The following is a 27,143-nucleotide window of genomic DNA, read 5'->3' as shown; positions in this document are numbered from 1 at the left end:
AGGATTATTTTAAAAGTAATTATTACTGAACAGAAAGCAGTTCACATTCAGTCCTTTCCTTCCTCCACCACTTACCTGCACAAATACAACTGAAAATTACTACTTACAAAGATAGCTCTGAGATATCACAAGATTTTGAATCACCACAGAAAGATTCAACTAAATGTGTTTTGCTGACGGTGCTAAAGCAGAGAAGTGGAATAATCCATTTTATTTTATTTTATTTTTTTTTTATTTTTTTATTTTTTTTTTTATTTATGGCTGTGTTGGGTCTTCGTTTCTGTGCGAGGGCTTTCTCCAGTTGTGGCAAGCGGGGGGCCACTCTTTATCGCGGTGCGCGGGCCTCTCGCTATCACGGCCTCTCTTGTTGCGGAGCACAGGCTCCAGACGCGCAGGCTCAGCAATTGTGGCTCACGGGCCCAGCCGCTCTGCGGCATGTGGGATCTTCCCAGACCAGGGCTCAAACCCGTGTCTCCTGCACTGGCAGGCGGATTCTCAACCACTGCGCCACCAGGGAAGCCCGGAATAATCCATTTTAATAAAACTCTTTAAAATAATAATATAAGCAATCTTAAAGCTCTTATTACTCATAATATCCATAATATTTTGCTATCTGTAAAAAACCCAGATATACAGTAAATGCATTCACACTCTTTTGTTTGACTCATGTGCTCTGTACCCTGTGAGTTCCTTCTTCCTTAGTAACCTTGTAATCCACTGGGATTGAGACTCGGAGGGTGCAAAGAATTCTGTAAAGCAAAGCATGTCTTCACTTTTGAATAGAACATCGCCTTTTGATACATACGTATATGAGACTATTAAGTGAAAAGTATGCTGATTTCACACACACAATTTATCATTATTTGTAAGACTTTAACAGAATATATATTTGTATTTTTACAGAATAGTTCACTTTTCAAAGAGTAACAACACTTGCAAGTCCAGAGGAGAGAGTTACTGATGTTACTGATGTTATCAATCGGAGTAACGGATGTGGATGCGACGGAGAACACATCAATGTATGGTAGGAAATATTTGGATTCTAGGCCCGATCATGATCACATCTATTTTATAAATCAGACTTAGTGTGTATCATTTCCAAATTTTTAAACTAGACAAAGATCATGCATTTGTGTTGCAGACCAACTGAGGGAATTTATGGGGAAGTGATAAAGAACTATGACTTGTAGTTGGCAAGCTACTAAGGTCTTGGGATTTACACTATGTTTATTTTAACAGCCTTCATAAAGAATACGGTTGAATTACACATTTTATTAGTGAGTCAAATACTAGATGTCTCAAAAATTCCCATTTAAAGTGCCAAAGGTTAGAGGTGTACCTGAGATTATAATCTCTCAGGCTCCAGGCCTGAAGACTTTATCTGCAAAAAGCTTTGTCCCTTTAATCCAACGTGACAACAAAATGTTATCGTTTTCTGCATAACAAAATGTTCTTGTTTTCTGCATGTGCTACCAAGTGAACAGGTTTCGAATCCCTGTACCTAAAGCACTCTGATTTCCTTAACGATTTGTTTAGATAAGGTAGAGCCAGCCTTTAACACCCAAAATGCGATGTCAGGAAGGCCAACTCTCAGACAATGGAGAAGCAGAGGACACATAAGCCGAAGTGAAGCTTCCTGGTGGTTTACTGCTATAGACAATCTGACTCTGTGAATAACAGCTTTGTGGATGCAACCTGTTCTTGCATCTTGCTTTTACTCTTTAGGGTTTTTATACTAGTTCACAACTGTATATTCAAAGCTGTTACTTAAATTCTTTGGGAATTAAAAAGAGGGGCAGCATTCCACAGAGTGGGAGGGAGACAATGCATCCCCAAATGCAAGTTTTCTACATTTTTTCCCTGACTAGATGTGGAATAGTTAGTGTTAATAAGGTCTATCTTACCAAAATGTGTAATTTTCTTTAACTTAAATTCAACCCCTCAAGTAGTGTTAATTGGAATAGTTAGAGGCTATCTCATAGATGATGATGTGAGCTATGACTTTTTGGCAGTAATTTATATTCAGACATCTCCTAATTCTGGATTTCTCAGCTGACTTGCTAACCAAATGCATATATTTAAATGGCTTTTCCCCTGTGCCTGACAGAAAACTGTTGTAGATGATGCACATTTCATCTGAGAAGCAATACAAAGTTTTCAGAACATTGACTATTACCTATTTCTCTTATAAATGAGTAACTTATCTAGCAATTTTTAAAAAAGCAACTTTCTGTGAAAAGCGCTGCTTGCATGATTTTGCCTGTGGGTTCAATCTGGGCAACCACCTCTTCAATTGCAGATTTTGAGGCATCTGCCCACTTGAGCAATTATATGTAAAAATATACACAGATTGTCTTTAACAGTAACAATGAACAAGAAAACAAATAAATGAACAAGACCATTTTGTGTAGGGATAAGTGCTACAGATATAATGAGACAGGGCTGTGTGAGAGTGAATGAAAAACGTGTGCGTGCAAATGGAGTCCCAAGACTTTTTGATAAGACTGTTGGGGAAAAGCCTCTGTAAACAGGTAATATTTGAGGTGAGAACTGATGGAGCAGAAAGACCCAGCTATGCGAAAATCTGTAGATTCTAAGGTCCTGCTTGGACATGATAAAGAACAGAAAGATGGCTTGAGGGTGAGGGAGGCACTCTCCATCAGAAGCCACTAGCCACGTGAGGCTATTAAAATTTAAATTAAAATAAAATAAAATACCCGAACTCAGTTTCTCAGTGGCACTAGCCATGTTTCAAGGGCTCAACAGCCACCCATGGCTAGAGGCTACCATATTTGAAGTGCAGAGTACGTTTCCATTGTAGAAGAACTGTCTAATAGACAGTGTTGCATAGTGAAGTAGAATTGGAATAGGACGAGAAGTCAAAGAGAGTGGCTTGGAAAGATCCTTGCAGGCTGTTGGGGGACTTTAGGTCATGCAGGTGTGACGGGAAGCCTTTGGACGGTTTTAAGGAGGGAGCGACATCATAGGATTCACATTTGCAAACCATCACTCTGGCCGTCGTGTAGAAAATGAGTGGTAGGAGCGCAACACCCTCCTCCAGGAAAGTTATTGCAATTGTCCAGGCCAGGGATGATGATGGGTCCTGGGTTGGTTATTATAAGAGGAATGGTGAAAACTGGATAGATTAAGGTTGTATTTTAGAGAAAGAATCAAGTGGACTTGCTAATAGACTGGAGCTAGAGCAAGGCAAACAGAGGAAGGAATGGAGGGCAATACCCTCCTTGGGGGGCTGAGCAACTAGATAGGTGGTTATGTTTTCTTCCTGGGGTGGGAGAGGACCAAGGAGAAATAGGTTGAGTGTGTGGGGATTGGTGGTGGAAGGGCAGGGAGGGAGCTGGAAGTTAAGAATTGTGTATTGGATAAATTATATTTTAGATACCCATTGGATTACATGCACGGAGGCCAGGTGTGTAGTGGAGAATGAGTGAACCCATACTGTGGGGTGTAAACTTTTGAATTTAACAGAATTCCCTTAATGATAACTATATTTGGCCAAATGCAAGTGATATGCAATGGGGTTAATTTCTAGATCGTCTTCACAAAGTACTAATAAAACACAATCCCTGGCTTTGGCTAAGTGGAGGGTTTAGCAAGTCAAATTTGAATTTTTCTTTCCATTTTCCCTATTCTCTTTTTCTGTGTGTACCACATTTTCCTGATCTTTTGGCTGTGTTGTCACTTTCTTGAATTAGAACTCATCAGTCACTGTCTGCAGAAAATGGGAAGTTTCTATTTCTATGTGGTTGCTCAATGTCCGCTTTACGAGTTGGGTCTGATTTCATTTAATATGCTGCGCACAGCGCTAGACGCTTCTTTCAGGTAGTAGAGCACTGCAGCTTTCTGCATCTACCTAAGACGAGTATTTTGTTGTTTTCATATCTCTGCCTCCAGATTCTGGATGGTAATGCCGGTGAGGGGTGGAACCTACCTTCTTTCCTTTTGGTGGGACAAATAACTTTCTGGTTGTGATGTTTGTTGAGAATTGGGAGAAATCAGGATATTGCCTCTCTAATACTATTGAACACCTCAAGAATGTCATTGTTTAACATACAGATCTAGTGTTTTTGTTTTGCGGCCATTAACAAATGCCATTCTTATGTTTTTTCCGTCATAATGTTGCTTTAATATCTACATTCCATCTCCTACATGTTCAGTTTTTATGGTGATTTATTGTTTTCTAAAGAACTGAGATAACTGTGGGGGGTAGACTACAGTGAAAATGGAAATATTCTAAAATTCTCATTATTCCTTTCTTTCTAACCTTGATATATGCCTAGATTTTAAGTTTCTCATTTTTATATGGTATTTTTGATGCCAGTGGATATTAGCATGATATTCCAATCAAGGCTTTTCACTCTGAAATGTTTCAGGTAGGCGCTGGCATATGAATCATACGTCTAAAAAGGAAACTCAAAAAAGTGTGTGTGCAGGCTAGGGGGCTCATTTGTCTTTGGCAAAGACATCGCTGCTCCTGTTTCTTTAATTATTAAACAGATGGTGCCCACTGCCATTGACTAGCTGCCCAACTTGTTGTGCATGTGGAAACACGGTTCTGGACATCTGATGGAGAGAAGCTGTATCATCATAGCTCCTCATATCCATTTATGCCCTAATACTAATATTAATCCCTGTCCCAAACTAGAGCAGGCTGTTTCCCATGAAGCTAAGCTTAAGACTTAAGCCAACTTCTCCCCTATCCCATGATTTAATTTTATCTCAAGTATCTCCTTTGCCTTTTCTTTATATTGCTTCATCTCTACACATAAAATACAGTGGCATATTGAGCCAATTATCCAAATACTCCAGGCTCTAAACACACTTTAACCTGGAATGTCCAGATAATTAAGACACAATTGGATTATTATTATTATTGAGGGCAAATGGCATCTAAGGTAGCCATATTAAAAATGAACAAGAGTGGACTATTCTTGTGTTAAGTGGAGAAAGAAACTAGCTCCCCACCTTGATGGACTTTAAAAAAGTCCATTGAACAGATATTGAATTATTTCTCATAATCTGCCAAAAAAAGTTAGCTTTAAATTTTTTTCCTTCAGTTTCACAAATACTACATTCCTACAGTACGTGAAATGTGTAGCCTGTAAACTTCAATAACTAGGGTCATGATTTTTTTCTCATAAGCTTTATTCATGGTAGACATAGTATTTCACAACCAGACGGTCTTCTAAGATCTTTTCTAGTGTTAACCTACCTGTTCTCACCACCCATCTCTTGAGATTTCTTTATATTACTTTCATGATTGACTGTTCAGGCTTCCTAACTTTGTACACCTTTTTGAGGCCAGGGTCACTTAATCTCAATGTAGTTTTACCATCCACCATCAACAACAACTGTTGACTATTATTCGCATGCATTTTTTTTAAAGTAACAATTTTTAAAAAATGCTCTCCCCTCCCCCTTCTTTTTAAATAATGCTATTACGGTCTAGGTAACTTGTTGAGATTTTCCATTATTTGGCCCAACAGAAAAGCTTGGCTTTTCTGTTGAAAACAGACCTTCCAGCAGGAGCAGTCAAGGCCTTACAATGCCACCTGAAATTGGTTTGCTATTGTACCTGATATAAGCATCTTTGAATCACTCAGACAGTAGATGTGGCTGTCATTTTTCACGACAGTGGGAAGTCTGTTAACTCCCATCGCCTGCTAAGTATCCAAGCACAGTCCTTTTTTTCCCCAACGTCCTGGCCAGCTTGGCGTGAGGGCCAGCCGCAGACCCCCGCGCCCCCCGGATGCAACGAGCTGGGCGGTGGACGGGTCTGAGCAACCCCTTCGCCAAGGTGCTGGCTGCGCGGCCCGGCTCCGGGGAAAGGAGCACCGGAGCTGAGAGCAGCGCCTCCTCCGGGGGAGGGGCGGGAGCTGAGCTGGGAAAGCTTTCCTAGGGAGTTGCCTTAAAGAAAGCAAGCGGGATTGCAGATCACTCCAGCTGCCTGCTTTTTATACAATTGTAACTAGTCGTCTCTACTCGCTTCCCTTCTGCAACATTGCAAATCACCACCAACCTCGAACCAAAAAAGAAGGAAAAAAAAAAAAAAAGAGAGAGCAAATCTCCTTCTCCCTTCTCACCCTCCCGTTCCTCTCACCCTCCCTTCCTCTCCAGCTCGCTCGCCCTCCCTCCTTTCCCTTGCGGCAGCCGCTCGTCTCTCGGACTGGGTCTCTCTCCGACGGGACTTAGCAACTTCTTGGTTATTTCTCAGTCCCTTTTCCATTTTCTCCACCCTTTGCCATGAACTGGACCTACGGACGCTGGGGAGGCTGTGCTTTCTGCCCCAGGGAATGGCGGTTCGCTTCCTGGGGCCGGGCCGGGGAAGATCGGCCGAGGAGAAAGAAAGAGTGATAGAGAAAGAGCTGCAGGAAGGAAGAGAAGGGGGACCTCCATCTGCCGCGGGCCCCTCGCGCAGCAGCGCCCGGGATGGCCCCGAGCTCGCCCTGCGCCCCCGGCTCCAGCAGCGGCCGCGGACCCCGCGCGCAGGACGCCTCGGGCAATCTTTAAAATCCTGAAGTCCGAAGAGACCCCGGAGGACAGAAGTCGGGGGGTGGGGGTGGAGCGGAGAATTTTGCAAAGCTTTCCCAAGAGAGAAAAAGAGGAAGTCTGATCGTTTCAGCCTGTGCTAGCTTTTCACTTGAAGGCTCCTCTCTCTGGAGCATCTAGCCTTCTCCAGGAGTTATTCGAAAGCTGAAACTTTCAGTGCTCGCGGGCCTGGGAGAAGAAGGAGGGATTCCGAGGGTGGGATTGGGAGGAGAGCAAGCGAGCGTGCGTGCGTGTCTGTGTGTGTGTGTGTGGCGGGGTGGGGGCGTCGGGGGGACCTCGGGGACTCCGCGGAGAGGGCGCACCATGGCCGTGCCGGGCGAGGCCGCCCGAGTCGGGGCCAAGCCCGGCCACGCAGAGGCGAGGCCGGCCCCCGCGGCGGGCCCGGACTGCCACCGTCGCGCGGGCTCCTCATCGCCCCGGGACCCGGGCTGCCGCGGCTGCTGGGGCGCCGTGGTGCTGCGGCCGCTCCGGCGCTCGCAGAAACTTTCCTCGGCGCTGTGCGCGGGCTCCCTGTCCCTTCTGCTGGCGTTGCTGGTGAGGCTGGTCCGCGGGGAGATCGGCTGTGACCTGGAGCGGAGTGAGGAGGCGGCGGCGGCGGCGGCGGCGGCGGAGGAGGAAGCGGCCCCGGGAGCAGAAGGGGGCGTCTTCCCGGGGCCTCGGGGAGGTGCTCCCGGGGGCGGCGCGCCGCTCGGCCCCTGGCTGCAGCCCTCGGCGCTGCTCTTCAGTCTCCTGTGTGCCTTCTTCTGGATGGGCTTGTACCTCCAGCGCGCCGGGGTGCGCCTGCCTCTGGCCGTCGCGCTGCTGGCCGCCTGCTGCGGGGGGGAAGCGCTCGTCCAGATTGGGCTGGGCGTCGGGGAGGATCACTTACTCTCGCTCCCCGCCGCGGGGGTGGTGCTCAGCTGCTTGGCCGCCGCGACATGGCTGGTACTGAGGCTGAGGCTGGGCGTCCTCATGATCGCCTTGACTAGCGCGGTCAGGACCGTGGCCCTCATTTCCCTAGAGAGGTTCAAGGTCGCCTGGAGACCTTACCTGGCGTACTTGGCCGGAGTGCTGGGGATCCTCCTGGCCAGGTACGTGGAGCAACTCTTGCCACAGTCCACGGGGGCGGCTCCGAGGGAGCATTTCGGGTCCCAGCTGATCGCTGGGACCAAGGAAGAGATCCCGGTGTTTAAGAGGAGGAGGCGGTCCAGCTCCGTGGTGTCCGCCGAGATGTCGGGCTGCAGCAGCAAGTCCCATCGGAGGACCTCCCTGCCCTGCATCCCGAGGGAACAGGTAAGCGTTGGCAGCCCCTCTCACTCACCTCTCGGGAAAACTTGAAACCCCTGGGATCCCCCACAAAGTGGAGGGAATTCGAGCGCTGGGAACAGAAGGAAAGATAGCCCAGAAAACTGCTTTAACTTCAGACTTAGTTGGAAACTAGCGGGTTTTTCTCCCCCTCTCACACAGTATTTTATAACCTGAACAACAGGAACCCGAATAAGTAATAAAACTAGATGAGCTTTGCGGGGTCTTCCACAGCTGGGCCAACTTTTTAGATCTGCTACACCTGCGTATGGCTTGCCTCAGGCTTTCCTCCTTTAGCAGAAATGTTCGAATTAAGTTTAATTTTTTTTTTTAAGCGATGGGTGATTTTTAAAACGAGGATTTTACTAGATTTCTTTCTGTTTCTTTTTATAAAATTTTTTTCTTCTAAAGGGACAGGTAAACTTTTATGGACGTCAGTAAAAATATTTTACAGTTAAAGCAAGGCATGCTTGAAGGTGAGGTGCTGATACGCTTTCTGGTCTTGCAGTTCGTTTTACTTGAAGAGACTGCGTTTGGTGGTGCCCAGTTTGTTTTTAAGTGTGATTTGGGGACATACATTATTACATGCTCATGTGTTTTGTATTATCATCATAAACTTCAATTTGGGGAACAATATGTCTGAACTTAAGAATTTGCCAGAATCATGGACTGCGCTGTTAGTATCAACTTAAGAAAACATATCTCTTGAGTATGTACATACTTAAGTGAATATTTAGAAATTCAAATGGACTTATACAGGAAACATTAATTCAGGAGAGTATTTCTAAACTGCTGGTAATATCAATCTTTCAGGGAGGAGGAGGAGGAGGAATCTAGAATTATGAGTGAAGTTATCCCAAATAAAAGTTTAGTGAATTATGGGGACCAATTTCCTTATTATCATGAAGTGTTTTGAGACCATGGAGTATAGTTGCTATAAAGGGCATAAAAGAATAAATCCCAATTTTAAAAGCAGATTGTATCTGAGAAGGAGTACCTCAACATTTGCCTCTCTACTCCAAGCTGATTTGACACTTGGGGGTAGGGGTGGTAGAGAGCTGCTTATGTACAGCAAGTGGAAATTTACACTTTTCCCATTTAAATTTATGCCTACCTGTGGTACTGTTAGGACAACTTCAGGGAGTGTGAGAGTATCCTAAGACATACTAAGCTTTTTCTTTTTAGGTTATTCTGTGGATAATCATTTGGGTATTTCTAAGAAATAGCAGTCACCATATGGTGTGGTGGCCAGTTTGTTTCTGAAATAGAGTTGAATCCACAGAATGTGGTTGTTTGACATTATTTAGCAGAATGGATGACAGCATCATAGTCTCTGTGTTTATTTTAAAACAAATGTACTTATTTAGCTTTTCGTTTAGATAAAGCAAATATTTCTTGGGTTTAGCTTACTCTAAGAGTGAAGTTAAAAACAGGCCACTGACTGATACTCAGTTTTGGTAGAAATCTGGAAATCACCAGAATAAAGTAAGCTGTCTACTTAAGGGTAAACCAATGAGGGGGAAAAACATTTTAATTTCTTTTTAAAGTCACCTAGAGAATGTCTTTTAAATGAAAACACTGCTAGTTTAAATATTTTGTGAACACACTTTTCTTTAACTTATAAGGAAATGTGATCTGATCATTGCAAAATTTAACCTAAATTTCTAAGTCAAATCTGTGATTTAAGCATAAATAACTTGACTCCAAATTAATGTCATTTAGCCTCTGAAATTAAAATTTCTGAAATTTCATATTAACATTTAGAAGGTAAGGAGTTAAGGGTGGATTTAAGATAAGAAGTTGTTTAGGGGAATTAACCAGCGGTGTTAATTAGCCTGTAGATTTTTATTGGTTTTCTCTGGTTTGAATTGATAAATGGAGGATTTGAATAATCTGCAAACTTATAAGGAATTAACTGAGCTTTGCATTTTTACGTGTTTTGCTGATGACTTCTGTTGAAAATGTATATTTGTAATCTATTTTGGTCAGTTTTCTTGGCTGCTATTTTTTTAAAGGCTGTGTTTATGAAGACTCTTCTAAAGTGAGAGACTATCTCTTATGGTTGATGGAAAAACAAGGTTACATTTAGCAGAAATTTATTCACTGGAAGTTTTAATGAGGGCATGGGTGAGTGTGAACGTGTTACTTAAGGCTAGTTTTTATATATGACTCATTTAGGTTGTTGCTGAGCATAATTGTTGGGGGTGGGTGGGAACTAACACGCACTAGGATCTTATAAGACAGGGCAATATCTCATACGTTAGCCTCTGTGAAAAGTTCAGGAGCTATATAGTAAATGGCTTATCTGTTTTACCACAAGGAAACAAACTTCTCATTAAGGGTGCAAAGTGTACCACTGTCATCCTCATGCTTTATGAAGTCAAGAATCAAAATAATTATAAAACACATATATAACACTGGCCTGAATGCTACCTGATTAGGAGTTCTTTTTTGAAAGAACGTCTACTCTTAAGACAATCGCAGGCAACAAGTGAATTTTAAGTAGAGGTGTGAGTACATAAAACACAGAGAGGCTGGCAGAGTCCTCTTGAGAATTTATTTGGACCTTGCTCATTATGAGGTTTAAAGGTGAGAGAATTCCAGCCTTTTCTTTTCCAGATGAATGATAGTGGCCACTTTCTTGGGAGCTCTCTCTCTGCAATGACTCAATTCTAAAAGGTCAAGGAGAATAGATGATAAAATTTTCATAAGGCAAACCAAATGACAGATAGATTTCTGTCCCTCCCTTCCTCCCTCCCTCACTCCTTTTCTCCCTTCCCCAACCATACTGAAGACAGTAGATCAGCTATTACATATAGAATTGAGTTTTGCAGCATTGATCATAAAGATGGCTTCAACCAAAGAAAGGAGACATAGATCTAGTCTTCAGTCCCAGAATTAATGGGGCATGGGGTGTATCTGTGAGATGCAAGTGAAGGTATCTACTTCAGGAAAGAACAAAGTTGGTAACATTTGCATGGCTTTTAGTTCAATCCTACCAGCCCAGTATCCTCAAGATTTTGTAGATCAGTGAGTCAAACTGTACTTTTTTGGTTAAGAAGGCAGATGGTTCCATTAAGGTGTATGTATCTTTCCTGAGCAGATGTTCACGTCCCTGAGCAGGTATCACCGTGCCCTCTGAACTCTAAGGTCCTTAGGATTTCTTGGATTATTAGATATTATGCATGATTAATAAATATGTTAGTTTTAAACATAAAATTTTAATTTAGCAATTTTTAACACTTGGAAATTGTATTTGAAGGGATGTCTCTCTATTCTCCTCATACATCAGAGAAGGCAATTGGCCAGACATTCCCCTCTAATTACTGGGACCACCATGCACATTGATTTAAGAAAGAGTCCAAACCAATGCCATTTTATTATAGTTACATATTAAGAAGAATTTAATATCTTTGCCTATGGTTTCACATAAAATAAACACAAGCCGTACGCCTCTCACTGTTAATGCAGTTTTACCACTTCATGACAAAATTCTTTGTGATGGGTACAGTATCAGTCAGAAATGTACAGCTATATACTTCACATTGTGTAATTAAACATCAAAATAGTTTCCCAGACATAAGTCCTTACTGCTCTCAATTAAACATCTTTAGCAAGAAACATCTTTAGCAGATTTTTGTAGGAATGTAGTAGTTTTTGCAAGAGTCTAGTGGTTGGTTATCAAAAGTAGAATCACGTTTTTCATCAGTGATGTAAGAAAGGTATTTTCAAGCAAAAAAGCCAACAACAAAACAAAAATAGTGGAATATAGTAGTAGGTGTAGTTTTCAATGGTAGGCATATGGTAGGCCTTCTTACATGATTGGTAAAAAGTATAACTTACTTGCATTTACAGTATAGATTGCTTCTGAAAATACAGAATGTATTGTCCTTTAAACTCCTAAATACATTTCAGGATAATATAACACTTCTCAAATTGAATAAGTTTCTGAAACAACCATGGGTTTTTAATTCAATTGTAGCTTCTATCACATTTCAGTAGTATAACTCTGCTCATGGTTATACAAAGAACAATATTGATTATTTATGACCTGCTGACAGAATTAAAATTAATTAATGCCAACTTTTGAAAACCCTAAAAAGGAAAAAACAAGATTTTCTCATCCCTTGGGAAAGGTGAGGGAAAAGAATTTTTTGGTGTGTAGGGACAAAATTGTGATTTTACTTTGTGAATATAGACATTTAAAGCATACTGAAAAACTGTTTTGACAGAAAGAGTCAGTGAATCTATATAAATTTACAGAGGTTGGAAGGAGGCAAACAGTAATTTTACTCTTTCTGTATTGAGCCTAAAGTGTAAAAAAGTTAAAACTGTAGAACTGAAAGAAATGCTGTGTATGCTGGGCTGTCATGTTAATTAAATAAACAACCAGAACAGTGACTCTGTGTATGAAATACATTTTGAAAAGCCTGGAGGGGAGGGGCGCAGGCAGGCAAGGGTGAGTGACACTGGCATGAAAAAACATTCATTATATCTGTAGTGACATTTGTGTGAATTTGTTGTAGTCTGTTAGGAAATACAGCTCTGAGAAGAATCTCTTCAGGACTCTACGTGAATAAAGGCCTCACCAAATTTAATTTCACTTCCCTTTTCAATAAATTCTCATTTATTATGTTGAAGTAGGATGTTTATGAGCCTCAAAATTAGAAACGTGCCTATATATTACATTTTAAGATTTTCAATTAATATGGTTTGTGCCAGTAACAGCCCAGTAGAGTCTATGTAGACTTCCTTGAAAACTTGGCATATTTAATCTAGCAAAAGAATGAGTTTATTTGGGGTTTAGGGGTGGGAGTTGGATTTTTCAGAAAACCTGTTTTGCATAGGGCAAGTTTCTTGAGCTTTGCGAAATTAGACATAATCCTACGTGTTTCTGGTGAATTGTTTTCATTGGCCATGTGTCTCCTATTCCATGGAGTCTCCGCCTCCCTTTTCTCTTCTGAGTGTGATATTTATAATTGTGTCTTGAAAAAAAAAAGCCTCAAATATATTAGATTGAAAACTCAATTTGCGTTTATTTTCTACATTCACGTTTTCAGCGAAGCTCTATCAAATAATTCAGAATGAGCCAGAAGAGTCAGACACCTCCATATTCTTGCACCTAAATCTGTGCTCTGTTAATATTCAAATGACCGTTAGTTCCTTTATATAGAAATTTAAATCCTTGTAGGAATTACCTATCAGTATATACTTTTACTATTGGTAGTATTTTTTAAAGGAGTATTTTTTGTTTGTTTTTGTTTTCCGTAAGGCTTTCCTGGGGAATGGTCTTAACTTTGCACTTGAGAGTGTACGTTTGCACTGTTGTCAGCGTAAGATACCCAGGTTTGATCTCTGGGGGGAAAAATCTTAAAGATGTGCAGAAGTTATAGTTCAGAGAAAGATCTGTCAGATAGCAGTTGCTGAAAATATTAGTCGTACGTGTTCACCCAAAATGTACACTATTTTAAAAGATGCTATCCTTAGCTAATGTTATTCATAAAAGTTTTTGGTCGGTGAACCTACAAAAAGTCATATCAACATATTTTTGTCTATGTGTTAAACCTTGTGCTAGAAAGCATACAGATTGCACACAGGTATGATGTAGCACCTTAGCTCTGCAGAGCTTAGAACCTAGTTAGGGTAATGAGACATCAACGTAAGAAAAGGGGAAATCACAGTAAAATATCTAAATGACCTCTTAGATAATTGTTGAAGGAATGCATACAACAGCTTAGAGCAGGTTTTAAATCTAGATCCAGATCTGTTCATCGCTTCTCTGAAATTTTATGTAAAACTTCATCTGTTCATTTTTCTGGGGAAAAAGTTGATATTTTCACAGATTTTCAGAAGGTCCTCAATACATAATGGTTAAATATAAATGTTTTATTTAGATTTTGAGCAGGTTTAGGTTTTGAAGACAAGAGAAAATTGTTTCTTTGAAGTGGAAATTATTTAGTATACACTAATAGGACTTCTGAAATACAGGTAAAACTATTATAGGATTTAGGACATGTTATACCTCAAGGTACCACAACGATGGTTCTCCTATCCTGAGGTAGTCTATGGCTGTAAGGAACTTGTAATGCGATCTTAAAATGCTTAATTCTGTGCAGGCTGTAGTTAGGAGACTAGAATTAGTCTGATTTTAGAGAAAAGGAAACTGAGGGAGAGTCGGTTAAAAGTATGTAGCAGCCTGTGGCAAAATGTTGGCTTTTATCCAATTCTCTCTTGGACTTGAATCTGCCGCTGGGGGAACAGAGTAGGAAAGGAGTAAGGCAGATCATTTTAAGCCTACGTTTCATTTGTAATTTTCAACTCTAAATTCTCATTCAGAATTAGAAGATTGAGTAAAACCCATTGAGAGGACACATACCACAAAACTCTTTGGAGCCCTTACAATGAATTTTCTGGTCACCTACCAGGCAGCCTTTAGAATGTATTATTCAGGACTTCGTCCCAGAAATGAATGCCAACTGCATTGCAAAGTCCTACTTTGTAGACTCTTTATCTCATCAAAGAAGAGTATGTGATGGTGGTGTAAATATTGATTTTGGTTTTCCTTTTAGTTTTTCAATAAATTGATTTAAAAATGTTCAGGATTTCAGACTTCGGTTTGAAAAGTCATCTGCACATGGGTAAAGCATTTCTTTGTTAGCAAAAACAGCTGGTAGTTTTTGTTCACCTAAATTATTTTGCATGGTTTCTGTAGGAATCTGTTAAAATGTAAGTAAATAGGATGTAATATTAGAGGAAGTCATGAAGAACATTACCATTTAGAAGATGGAAAGCTATTTGGGAAAAGTCACAAACGAAACAGCTTCTGTCTGTTTGATTTGATTAGAGCTGTCATTTATTATTGAGGAATCTGAATGATTATTACAGATTTTAAGTACTGCCAGTCCTGCTAAGATAGCGATGAAGTTACTTACATGTATTCATGTTTTTTCATCCTAAGAATATGAATAGTTATAAGGAGCACACGATGTCCGTTGGTGTGTGTGTACGTGTATGTGCAAGACTTTTTCCTCTGCCAGGAAATTGCTTTGGTTGCATCAATTTAGTGGAGAAACAGTGTCACCCAGTGGCTTTGATGAAAACAGTCCTGTAAACATTATAGATAAGCGCTGTCCAATAGAAATATAACAAAGTACTGAATTTTCTATTTTCTAGTAGCCTTATAAAAAAGTAAAAAAAAAAAAACAAAAAAAAAAAACCAAACAGGTGAAATCCATGATAATACTGTTTAATTTAATCCATTATACCCTGTCAACAGAAAATCCACATAAAAAAAGCGAGGTATTTTGCTTTCTGCTTTTTGTGCTACAGTCTAAATATGTGGTGTGTGTTTTCCACTTACAGCACATCTCAATCTGGTGCAGCCACATTTCAAGTACTTGGTAGACGCATGTGGCTAATGGCTACCTTTTCGGACATTTTTAAAGAGGTGAAGTACTTGAATACTAATGTCACCTCTTCTGTTATAATGGAAAATCCATGTAGATTTAATGACATCACTTAATATACAACTGTTCACATTTGTATGTAGTCTTGATAGCTCATTTTTGTACCACTTACCACTCTAATAGTTGGCACGTCAGTCTGTTTTCCCTCTTTTCTTCATTTCTCATTATTGCACATATTTTAAAATATGTTGATTTTAATTGGAGCGGGAGTTTAACAGAGCCCTTAAATAAGGAAGCTTTTTGTTAACTTGATTTGTAACACAGAATCAGGATTTCCAGCTAATTATGAATTTGCCTTTGGAAGTGTGGTTAGTTAACAGGGATGGCTTATATATACAGTGTGAACACGTGATCAGCCGTGTTCATGGTGATTAGTCTGTAATTGGGTTATCTAATGTCTCTTTAGAAATGAAAGTGCTTATGTTTGTAATGCAGGTCGTTATCTTGGTAACTTAGGAAACTAAAGCTGCAAACCGGCTAGTAGCTTTAATGGATGAAAATTCTAACAGTGTCTGTAAAGGGCTGATGATTCTTCACTATTGCTTATGTAAACACCACCCTCATGGATATACAAAAGGAAAATGCTTCCATTTTGTGTACAGAGAGGACTGGAGATTTTGATAGTGTGGAATTTCTAAACTAGGAATTGAGATTAGGTGGCTTTTGAAGCTCTGTGTGATTTCAAACTGCCGGGTAAACTCAAAAAAATGTACAGATGGAAAGGAAGAACTTTTAAATGTCACCTTCCTTCCATCTCCTTTCCCCAAGCTCTGTGAATTCATAACTGTAGTCATAGTTCCAATATTGCATCGAGAAGTGATCAGAAAACAACTTTTAAATATAGCATGTTCCTTTATATACACAGATGTATAGAATTATTTTTTAAAGTATGCATTCATTTTGCGTATATTGGTTTATATCTGTGTGATGTTTATCACGACTTTTGATTTATAAATCAAAACTTATAAATGACTTTATGATGACTTTTGATTCATAAATTTCTCCCTTTTAAAGCAAGATCTATTATTTATCTTTGCATTAGAGAATCAAAATAGTGAGATACATAGGTTTTTACATATCATTTAGGAAATAATCTAGAAAGAGCAAAGGTAGTAGAATCTAGATATACAAAGAAGCACATTTGTCTAAAATGAAATAATGTGGACTCAATCTCACTCCTGGTGAAGCTGGATTAATTTAGACTTCTTGAAGTAGCTAGCTGGAGAATAAAATGCCATAGTAATCATAACTGTTACTTGAAAGAGTTTGTATTTGAATGTAACTAGTCATTTGCCCTGGCTAATTTTGAAATTGCTTTAAATTAATGTAGAGGTTGGTCTTGTAATTTTTTTTTTGGCCAGTCTTCTCTTCTGACAATGTACTGTATGTGTGTGTATGTATATATTTTTTTCCAAGAAATGCATTTTATTTCATGGTTTTTTTTAACATAATAGATTCTTCTCAGTCAGAGTGTGTTTAAAAATTTAAGGAATGCCTTCCTATCCCCTACACCCCGCAGTACCTTGTCAGAATATTGAAATAATTTTATGCAAGAAGCTTGTGATTTTGATTTAATAGGATTTTTTTAAAATTTATTTAATTTATTTTTTTATTTTTGGCGGTGTTGGGTCTTCGTTGTGGTGAGCGGGCTTCTCCTATTGCGGAGCACGGCGCGGGGGCTTCGGTAGTTGTGGCGCATGGGCCTAGTTGCTCCACGGCATGCGGGACCTGCCCGGGCCAGGGCTCGAACTCGTGTCCCCTGCGTTGGCAGGCGGATTCCTAACCACTGCGCCACCAGGGAAGCCCCTTAATTGGATTTTAATAGAAATTTTCCACCTTCTGAAGTAAGTTGAAATAACAGAATATTTATGCTATGTCTGTGGCAGGTGTTTCCTCCTCTTCAGGTATAATCCACTTAAATAAACCTAATGGAAGTTGGAAGTCATAGCAGTATTATTTGGGGGGGAATGTTTTATTTTGTGTTGAGTCCTGTGAAGTCAGCCTCCTTTGGACATTGTTAAACTAGCTTGAGCACAGAGAAAGGAAATCGTTCTTATTTTTAAACCAAGTATTTTAGAGGATGGAATTAACAGGTCCACTTAGGAAATGGTCTTCAGGAGGCAGTGCTTGTCCTTGTGATATGAAACATCCCCTTGTTTGGGAGTTAGTATTTTGGGGTCCCGACTCAGCAACAGTCTCCCAGGAAGTTGGGAGAGGCACCCTGAGTTGCCTAGGCTTCCTTGAACATTTGCTTTCTAGGCTCAAGAACTGAAGAAGTCAGATTCACATCACAACGGTTCTCATTATAAAAGGAATCAACCTTTTTGGCCTCCTTGTGTCAGCCATAAGTATTTGCTTTAGAAAATTTCAGCCCAGTGCCTTGCTTGTGGTAGGCGCTAACTGGCGGAATAAATGGATAGAAAAGAAAGAAATGATTTTAATCTGAAATATTTATCCCCCTAATCTCCTGAGATTGAGCTAGTGATTAAACCCATTGAAGTAAACGTCTATAGAGAGAAGAAAAGAAATAGCCTATTCACTAGTCTGTGAACTTACATTTTTAATGTTTGTACTTTTATTACTTTAAAAATATTCTCTGCCATGTGTCAGATAAGGGGCTGAATTTGCCTGTGCCTTTCATGGTAGGAAATCCCACGTTCAGCATGAGTCCTAGATATTTATTTTTAGCTCACTTCCAACTGAAAATAACCAAAGCCACCACCAAGATCACTGGGGTGTGAACTTTAGAAAGGTCTCTGAAATTAGGGCACATTTTTCAGAAAAATAAAAATTCAAGTCTTTTTCATGTGCAACTAATACATTAATTGAGAAAGAATCAACTTTGACGTTATTTGTTCCCGTCTGTCACTTTCTACAAAGTGTTGGCAGGTGTTCAGCTACATCTTTTTACAGTCAGTCTGTGTCCTTATTAGAGGTTCTTACTGAATTGCTGCGTTTTCTGAAAAGTCTAATGTAAATACTATCTCTTTTTTTAATCTTTTAATTTGCTGTTACAAAATATAATTTGAGCCTGTTGCTTCCAGAGATGACTTTGTGAAATTAGCTTATTTCACATGTCATCCAACTGTAGCACTAGTCCAATTGTGCTGAATAATCTAGAAGTTTGGTAGCATAATTTCAGAGTCCAGAGGAATTTAAAAGTCAACAGTTCACAAGGTTTTATTGAAGTGACAGGTTTTAGTTTATCCAGTCAATTTTTTTTTGGGGGGGGGGTCCATCTAGTTTTTAATAGAACTTGACTTGTTAAAATAGAAAGTTTTAAGTCAAATAAGAATATTTTGTTGCTGTAGTTATAATTCTTAATAGAGATATTGTCATCTCCTCTCACTGAAATCCGACATCTCTCTTCTGAGTATGTTAGGCAGATTATCATGCCTTTAAATAAACTAGGAGTACAGTTTAGAAATAAAAGTTATTTCCAACTTTGTTTTCTGGGAATAAGTTTCTTTTAGTTTGTGGATGTCAAATGATCTCATAGATAGATCTTTTAGAAAGGCTGCCATTACTGAATACTTTGAGAGTTTGAGATATCTTTGAATATATTATTTTAAAAAAATCTGAATGTTGTTTCTCTTTGAAAACATAAATTACAAACTGAGAATTTAGTTATAAATTAATTCACCTTTTGAAATAAGCAAGGTATATATTCTTTTGGTAATGGAGCCATTACTAAATTTATTTGATATTTTTGTCAAATGTAAAATTAAAAAATTTAGGAGCAAAACCTTCCACTCTATTCTCATTTTGAGACAGGAAGCTAACTGTATGTCTTTACCATTTGAAGAGTGTCTGTTTTTCCTCTTAATGACTTGTTTTGGCTACATTGAAATTGTTTTTGCTAGATAAACAGGACCTAAATTATAGCACAGTTATTAAGGCAGTAGCCTCATTTTGTCCACTTCTCATTCCTTTTTACTTGAATAATAATGGGATTAGCTCTTCTTCACCCCTTCAGAGAATGACAACGAGAGCTTTTAAATCTTTTCAGTGGAACTTCTGTAAGCCATTAACTAGTCCTCAATGAAAAGTGTGAGAATTCGGTTGGGAATGTTGGATCCAGATATAACTGAACACTGATAAAGTAAATTATCTAAAAAATAAAGTGGCATTCAGAAATGGAAACTGCCCACAATAAATAAGTGAAAGAAATGAATGCTAGTATTTTGCTTGTGCAGAAAGAAAACTAGATCAAAATCAAAAGAATTCTTCAGTTTAAAAAACATATACTTATTGTATGGTCTTTTGGGGACATAATGTTGGTGCCCTTAAAATCTAGAACTCCTTATGATTTGGAAAGAGGAGACCCTGCGGGCGTCACTCCTGGACGCTGGGCAGGAAGTCCAGCCATGCGTTGGCTTAGGATCTGTGCTTAGACCAAAAACACTTCGATCATTTTTCATAGGTCATAATGCTATTCCTGAACTTTCCTGACATTCATTACTTTCCAAGTCGTCGATTCTTACTTTTTAGTTCTTTAGTGCATTTATCACTTTGACTTATAAATGTACCGTTAGGGCAGTCTTGTGTGAACTTTTACCTCTTATGTGACCTGGTTGATGAAAAATGCCAGCAAGTAAATATATCTTATTTAAGATCGACTCTCTCTATTTCACATTGATTCTTTGTTACCTTCTAAGTTTTTCAATATGCCTGGATTCTTATCTTCTTTTTCCCTGGGGCTAATTAATCTTATGTAATTATTATAATGCCATATTAATCAAACTCTTGTTTATGAATTCTAACAGTAAATGCCTCTGATTAGTAGATTAATAGACTTCCTTCAGATGCTTTCAGAATTTGTAGATGGCCTGACCTCACCTACTTATCATTACACATTATCTGGCACTTTCTAAATAGAGCTGCTATATGTCTTCAATGCTATAGTTCTCAAATTTTAGTGTGAACAAAAGTGATCTGGGAAGCCTATTAAAATGCAAATTCCTAGGTCCTAAGGTCAGATACTCTGATTTAGTTATGAGCAGGGTCCAGAAATCGAGTTTTAGAGCGTTTTGGTTGCCTCAGAGAAGAAACACAGGACTATAAACTTCTGTCTACTAAAACTAGACAGAAAGTTGGGACTTTTGCAATCTGATTAAGCAAATAGTTAAAAAGTACTTGGCTTGGTATCCTGGGGAAAACTGTTTATTTATGTAAACACACACGTATATGTACATACGTAGACACACAGAGAGATTATTGTTAATCAACCTATATGACATTGATAAAATTTTCACTTTGATTTCCCCATTGACGATACCTCAGACAAGTTATTTGACACTCTGCAGATCAACTTCTTCTTCTGTGAGAAAGGAGTAACAATTTCTTCACTTATCTCATGCTGTTACAAAGCTTAAAAATATATTGCCCTACAAATGTTAAGTAGAAAGAGTATGTGCAATGGACAGACAGGCTGAGGCTTTATAACGTAAAGTTCCTTCAACTTTCTGAACTTGAATAATCCTATCTTTAACATAGGAATACTACAGCCTATTTCTTAAAGTGTGAAGATTAAATTAATAGAAATAATGGACATTGGTTCTTGTCAAACATTCTGCCCACCCCCGCCCCGCCCCGCCCCGTGACTGAACAAGAATATTCCTACCCATTAGGGCCATGTCATTGAAGGCTGTTGGTAAATGTCAGAAAGTATAATGCAGAACAATGCAAACAATTTTGCATTTGATAAAAAAAAATAGACTTGCAGGTCTACAAAAGATGCAGGTTTTCTTAAATGATATTAGACGGTTGCTTAAATTACAGTTAAATTACAGAAGAGCCTGGAGATTCGGACAAGCTAACAGTGGAAAAAGATTTGACAAAGATGGTGACAGGTGCTTCAGAAGAAAAAGATGTGAGTGACAAAGGATGAAGGGGGATATTTAGGAAAATTGATGGATTTGAACGTGTTTGTAAAAATAGCTGATGACTCCTTTGAGTCAGTTGTGCAATCATGTATCGTATAACCCCATTGGCAACTTGCTTTGTGCTCTTGCTGCCATTATACGCCATATTTTGTTTTGAGAAACAAAGTTATTTCTCAAAATTTTTAGCTTAAATTTTTGTGGTGACATTCTAGTCATACCCTTCTTTTTTGCTCGTTACTTGCCAATGAGACCGTTATTCTCAAATAACAGGGACTTCCTGCTTATAATCTATGGAAAGCAGCTAGTTCAGTGCTAGTTCAGCAGTGGCCCTCAGTGAGTGTTGATTTCACCACATTAGAATATTCCTGTAGCTACTCCCTCTTTTTACCAGCTTCCACAGGGCCTCAACACTCAGACCACTTTTCTTCCAGATTTTCCCACCCATTGAATGATTTTTGAGTCTTGAGTGAGGTGGTTGTTTTGGATTGACCTCCACAGGAGCAGGAATCCTGTATCATCTCACTCTACCACCATTGGTTTCAATTTAGAAATTCTGCTTGGGGTAATCATGTTATTCTCCAACTTGATCAAAGGAAGTTTTTTGGTTTTCACTTCTGTGATACAGGAGGAGATGTCAGAAAGGTGATGAGGAGGGCCAGTAGATCAATAGGCTGTGGGGGTAATTGCAAGACTGGTGCTCCAAGCAGAATGGGAAGCCATTCATTGAAGGGTTAAGTGAAGAAAGGATGTGATCAAACTTACATTCAGTAGGATCTCTCAAGCAATCTGTGCTGAGTGAAAATAGGTGGTAGGATGGAAGAAGGGAGATCAGTTAGAAGACTATTGCAGTAATCCAGGGAGGATTGGGAATGATACCAGGAGGTAGCGTTAGAGAGAAGATTGTAAATATCTATTGAAGGCAATGCCACCAAGATTGGTATTGACTGGCTGATCTCTTGGAAGGTAGGGAGAGAGTTCCTTTAATGTTTTCTCTTTTATTTAGGGGCCTAATATTAAGCATTTCTTGCTTTAAAAATATCTGATTGGGTTGACCTTTTTTTTTTTCTTCTTCTTTTCAATTTTACCTTCTGTCTTTGCCTTTCAGAGGATGTTCAAATGGTGAGCGTTTCCAGAAAACCATCAGATCTCCTTATGTTGAAACTCTAATCAAGTATCTTAAACTCTTCATAAATTATTAGTTTGCTAGGTTTTATAACATTTGGTCTGATAAAAGTTAGTTTTGAAATTTTATTCTCATATAAATATCTTTTAAATTTTAAAATAAATTTGTATAAAATATAATTTTAACACATTTAAGTGTCATCCTCACGCTCTCTCTTTTAAACAGATACCTTTATAACTCATGCTATAATATCCTAAGGTTTAATATGGCAAACAATTAGACCTTTCAAAGAAAATCCAAGGCTTTCTCTTTTTATTAGTCTTTCAATAGTCTGACAAATCCCATTTTTATCTAGCCATGTTGACAGTATTTCCCAGACCTTCCTATAGAGGAAATGCTTCTATTTTGTTTTCATATTAACTCAGACCATTTGTCAACCTACAGAGCACTTCAGTGATAGGTGCTATATAAATATTTAAATTACGATAGCTTGATTGCACCGTAACTTTTCAGAGTTTGCTTAACTCTACACTGTGGCTAGTATCTGATTATGAAATATTTTCCATGCTGCTTAGAAGCCACAAAAGATAAGGAATTTTCAAGCCTGTGGAATGAAGAGTTTTTAATCACATGGGAAAATATTTTGATGAATTGAGAGGGAAATCGGGAAATAAAATGGAGTATATGGCATGCTTTCACTTCAACAATCAAATGCATAGCAGAAAGGAAAGCAGTCAAAATGTTTGTTGTTGTTTGGTTGAGGGTATCGTGGGTGAGTTTTGTTTATTTTTCTATTCTGTGGAGTCTACGTTTTCAACCCTGCATACTTCTTTTATAATCAGAAAAACAAAACTTTATAAAGAAATGTAGTCATTTGACATTGTTCCCCTGCGTATGTTCACAGAGTGCTTTGAGGGCCACTTACCCAGTACTAGTTGTTGGACTTGCAGACATGGAAATAGGAACTCCAGGTGGTTTTATGATTATGACTGGTAATGTGATGTTCAGTACTGGGTAAAACATGTTCAGAAGTATAGTCCATGTGCATTCCCAATTCTTCACCCAGGTGGCTGGAAAGGTGTAAGTTTCTTATAAGATTGGAGGTTCAATTGGTATGTGATCCTGCAAAATGGGTCCCTGTAATTATAGATGGGCATACACACAATTTTTGCAACTTTACCTGAAAGTAAGGTTTTATGAAAAAATACACACACATGTGTGCTGAAATATGTACACATGTACTGAAACATGCTTCAATTTTTACAAAGGATTTTGGGCCTATTTTTGTCTAAAAGGTGGAAACAAAACTAATCATGACTGTGATATGTTGAGATGAACATGAAAATGAATTGGGTTCTATAAGGAGGGAAAATTCTTTTTTTTTTTTTAAATTAATTAATTTATTTATTTTTGGCTGCCTTGGGTCTTTGTTGCTGCGCGCGGGCTTTTCTCTAGTTTCGGCGAGCAGGGGCTACACTTCGTTGCAGTGTGCAGGCTTCTCATTATGGTGGCTTCTCTTGTTGTCCCCTGCATTGGCAGGCGGATTCTTAACCGCTGTGCCACCAGGGAAGCCCAAGGAGGGGAAATTCTTTATAAAACATATATAAGCAGAGTATTGAGCCTACCTTGCTGATTATTAGACCAGTAAAGTTGCAAATAAAAACCAACTTCATAATGATTGTTTTTCAAAGTAATAAATATTAAAAAGTTTTTTTTTTGGCTTGAAAGAAGTCTGTGTGCCAAAATACTTGTTAATATATAGTATGATTTTTCTAATAGTTTATGCATAGTCTATAAATAAAGTATAAGCATTTTAATTTTAGGATAGTTTAAAATTTTATCCATAACTCATATGCAGACATATAATGAGTTGCTTCTGTATTTTGCTTTTTCTGCATCTGAGCTACTCTGTGTATAATATTGATTAATTTCAGTCTTGCTTGTCAGGATTTGTTGATTATTCTTTGCATTTCCTGTCTAAGACTGAGGAACTTTGTGTGTTTCCATTTGTTTTTGCTTGTTTAAATAAATGAGTAGGAAAAGAAAGCAGTGTGTAACAAATCACAAATCACTTCCACATCTAGGATTATTAACATGTCTTCTTGTTTGAAGAACTATACATTTCTGTGGAAATAAATTTGAGAATATCAAACAGTTTCTATAATTACCTAAAAAAATAAAGAGACTGTGGGTCTCACTTAACCCCTCCAAAAAAAAAGTTTCCAGGAATAAATATGATAGAATCAGAGAAAGTAGTTAAACAGAACGAAATAACCTTTACTCAAGCATTGTACCCTGTCTTTACTGTTCAAAGAGAGTTGGCAGATTAGCACTAGCAGATTCTGTTTGAGACGGTTGAGTTAAGGCGACAGACTGGTACGCATTTCTCTGCTGAGTGTCTGTGGGTTGGTGGATGCTGGCGGGGCAGGGGGTGAGGTGGGACTGTGGAGAGGGCATTTGGCACTGAAGTTTGCATTTGGCTGCAGTTCATCTCTCAGCCCTGCAGGTCAGAGATGCACTTTTTCCATCGAACCAGGGGTTATCCATTGCTGAGAAACACTAATAATAAAACTATAACTCATCAATCAGAATGTCAGGTTATTAATTTACACTGGGGAACTTAGCTCTAAGGGAGACCAGAGTGCCAATAGTTACTGGTAAATGCTTCATGTTCCTAGTGGGAAAGTCACCTTTAGCATGGTTATTTCCTAGGACGGGACTGTGGATCTCTGGTTTATGAGAATTCCCCTTGGAAACATTACACAGTTCATGTTTTTTATTCTAGAATGTTTGAAGAGTGCCCATAACATGCTGAAGAGGGTGGGGTTATTGGGGGAGGGTTCAAAAGGGACTGCCCTTGCATCCCCTCCCTGAGCTTATAATAATGATACCACATTAACAAATGATTCCAGTGGCAAGTGATAAATGCTTTAAAATACAGAAAGTCCTGAGAACTTTGCCCTCCAGAAAGGTCATAGCTAAATTTATTGCTCAAATACCATCACCCTCTTCACATGGATTTCTGGTAATATTCTGTCTTCCTTTTCTTCCTGACTTCCCTTTTTGATTTACGTTTAACTTTTTTCGTGTGTTTATGTTGATAGTAGGCTAACTATAATGAACTTTAGTACAATATAAAAAATATATCTAGAAAAGAAAATAAGAACGGATCTTTAAAAGAATGTTTTGCTATCTTTCTCCTGTGGGCGTGACTTCCAGAGGGAAGGAGGGAGGGAGGGATAGGATAAAGCCTGTTTTGGAGCTGGATGCCAGGTGTGGAGCAATGTTGTGTTCTGGAAACAACACGTGGAACAGATAGCCTAGCCTTTGTGGTGGGAAGAGGGAAGGGGGTGGTGGGACGTTTTTAAGAGATAAGACAGACAAGGTTGGGCGTGGGGAATGAAAAACGGAAATGTCTTCAGAATTAGGCTGGGGAAGATGAACATTATTTGTCGGCACCGAAAGTTATTAAAAGGGTTTTAGCCAGAGACTACTGTGAACAGATTAAACATGATTTTGATAACAGTGGATCAGATGGGGGCAAACTGGACACAGGAGACATTTAAGAGGCTGTTGGAAAAGTCCTGGTTACAGACGTTGAAGATTTCTTAGGACAGTGGTGGTGGAAAGGAAAGGTGATTGAAGAGAAAATGAAGAGCTGTAATCGGCAGGATTAGTCAGTGACTGGTGGTGGCAGGTGTGAACAAAGGGCATGAATAGTCCTTAACGTTGTGAATCCGGGAAACTGGAGAGATTGTGAATGCTGTTCTTTTTTTGTTTTTTTTTTAATTTTTTTGGAGTATAGTTGATTTACGGTGTTAGGTTAGTTTCAGGTGTACAGCAAAGTGAATCAGTTATATATATATATATATATATATATATATATATATATATGTCTCCACTCTTTTTCAGATTCTTTTCCCATATAGATTATTACAGAATATTGAGTAGAGTTCCCTGTGCTATACAGTAGGTCCTTATTATCTATTTTATATATAGTGTGTATATGTTAATCCCAATCTCCTAATTTATCACTTCCCCCCCACGTTTCCCCTTTGGTAATGATAAATTTGATTTCGAGATATGTGAGTCTGTTTCTGTTTTGTAAATAAGTTCATTTGTATCATTCTTTTAATTCGATTCCACATATAAGTGATATCATATGATATTTGTCTTTCTCTGATTTACTTCACTTACTGTGATAATCTCTAGGTCCATCATGTTGCTGCAAATGGCATTATTTTGTTCTTTTTTGTGGCTGAGTAATATTCCATTGTTTATGTGTACCACATCTTTTTTATCCATTCCTCTGTCGATGGACATTTAGGTTGCTTCCATGTCTTGGCTATTGTAAATAGTGCTGCAATGAACGTTGGGGTGCATGTATCTTTTTGAATTATGGTTTTCTCTGGATATATGCCCAGGGGTGGGATTGCTGGATCACATGGTCGTTCTATATTTAGTTTTTTAAGGAACCTCCATACTGTTCTCCATAATGGCTGTACCAATTTACATTCCCACCAACAGTGTAGGAGGGTTCCCTTTTCTCCACACTCTCTCTAGCATTTATGGTTTGTAGATTTTTTTGATGATGGCCATTCTGACCGGTGTGAGGTGATACCTCATGGTAGTTTTGATTTGCATTTCTCTAATAATTAGTGATGTTGAGCATCTTTTCATATGCTTTTTGGCCATCTATGTCTTCTTTGGAGAAATGTCTATTTAGATCTTCCGCCCGTTTTTTGATTAGGTTGTTTGTTTTTTTGATATTAAGCTGCATGAGTTGTTTGTATATTTTGGAGGTTAATCCCTTGTCGG

The 27,143-nt window shown here is 38.9% G+C and overlaps 1 protein-coding gene across 1 annotated transcript in view; it reads left to right on the top strand.

Moving 5' to 3' along the window:
- The first annotated feature begins 528 nt into the window (after window positions 1-528).
- Window positions 529-27,143, top strand: part of PDE3A (phosphodiesterase 3A) — a 310,755-nt gene continuing 284,140 nt past the window's right edge. Inside the window, exon 1 of the mRNA XM_082421065.1 lies at window positions 529-7,839. Within this exon, the coding sequence (XP_082277191.1) occupies window positions 6,871-7,839 (969 nt within the window). The 5' untranslated portion in view covers window positions 529-6,870. The remainder of the gene's footprint in view (window positions 7,840-27,143) is intronic.

This window comes from Balaenoptera physalus (assembly GCF_965194825.1).
Source record: "Balaenoptera physalus genome assembly, chromosome: 13".
In the NCBI taxonomy this organism is placed as follows: domain Eukaryota; kingdom Metazoa; phylum Chordata; class Mammalia; order Artiodactyla; family Balaenopteridae; genus Balaenoptera; species Balaenoptera physalus.
This window is presented reverse-complemented; position numbering and strand designations above follow the sequence as displayed.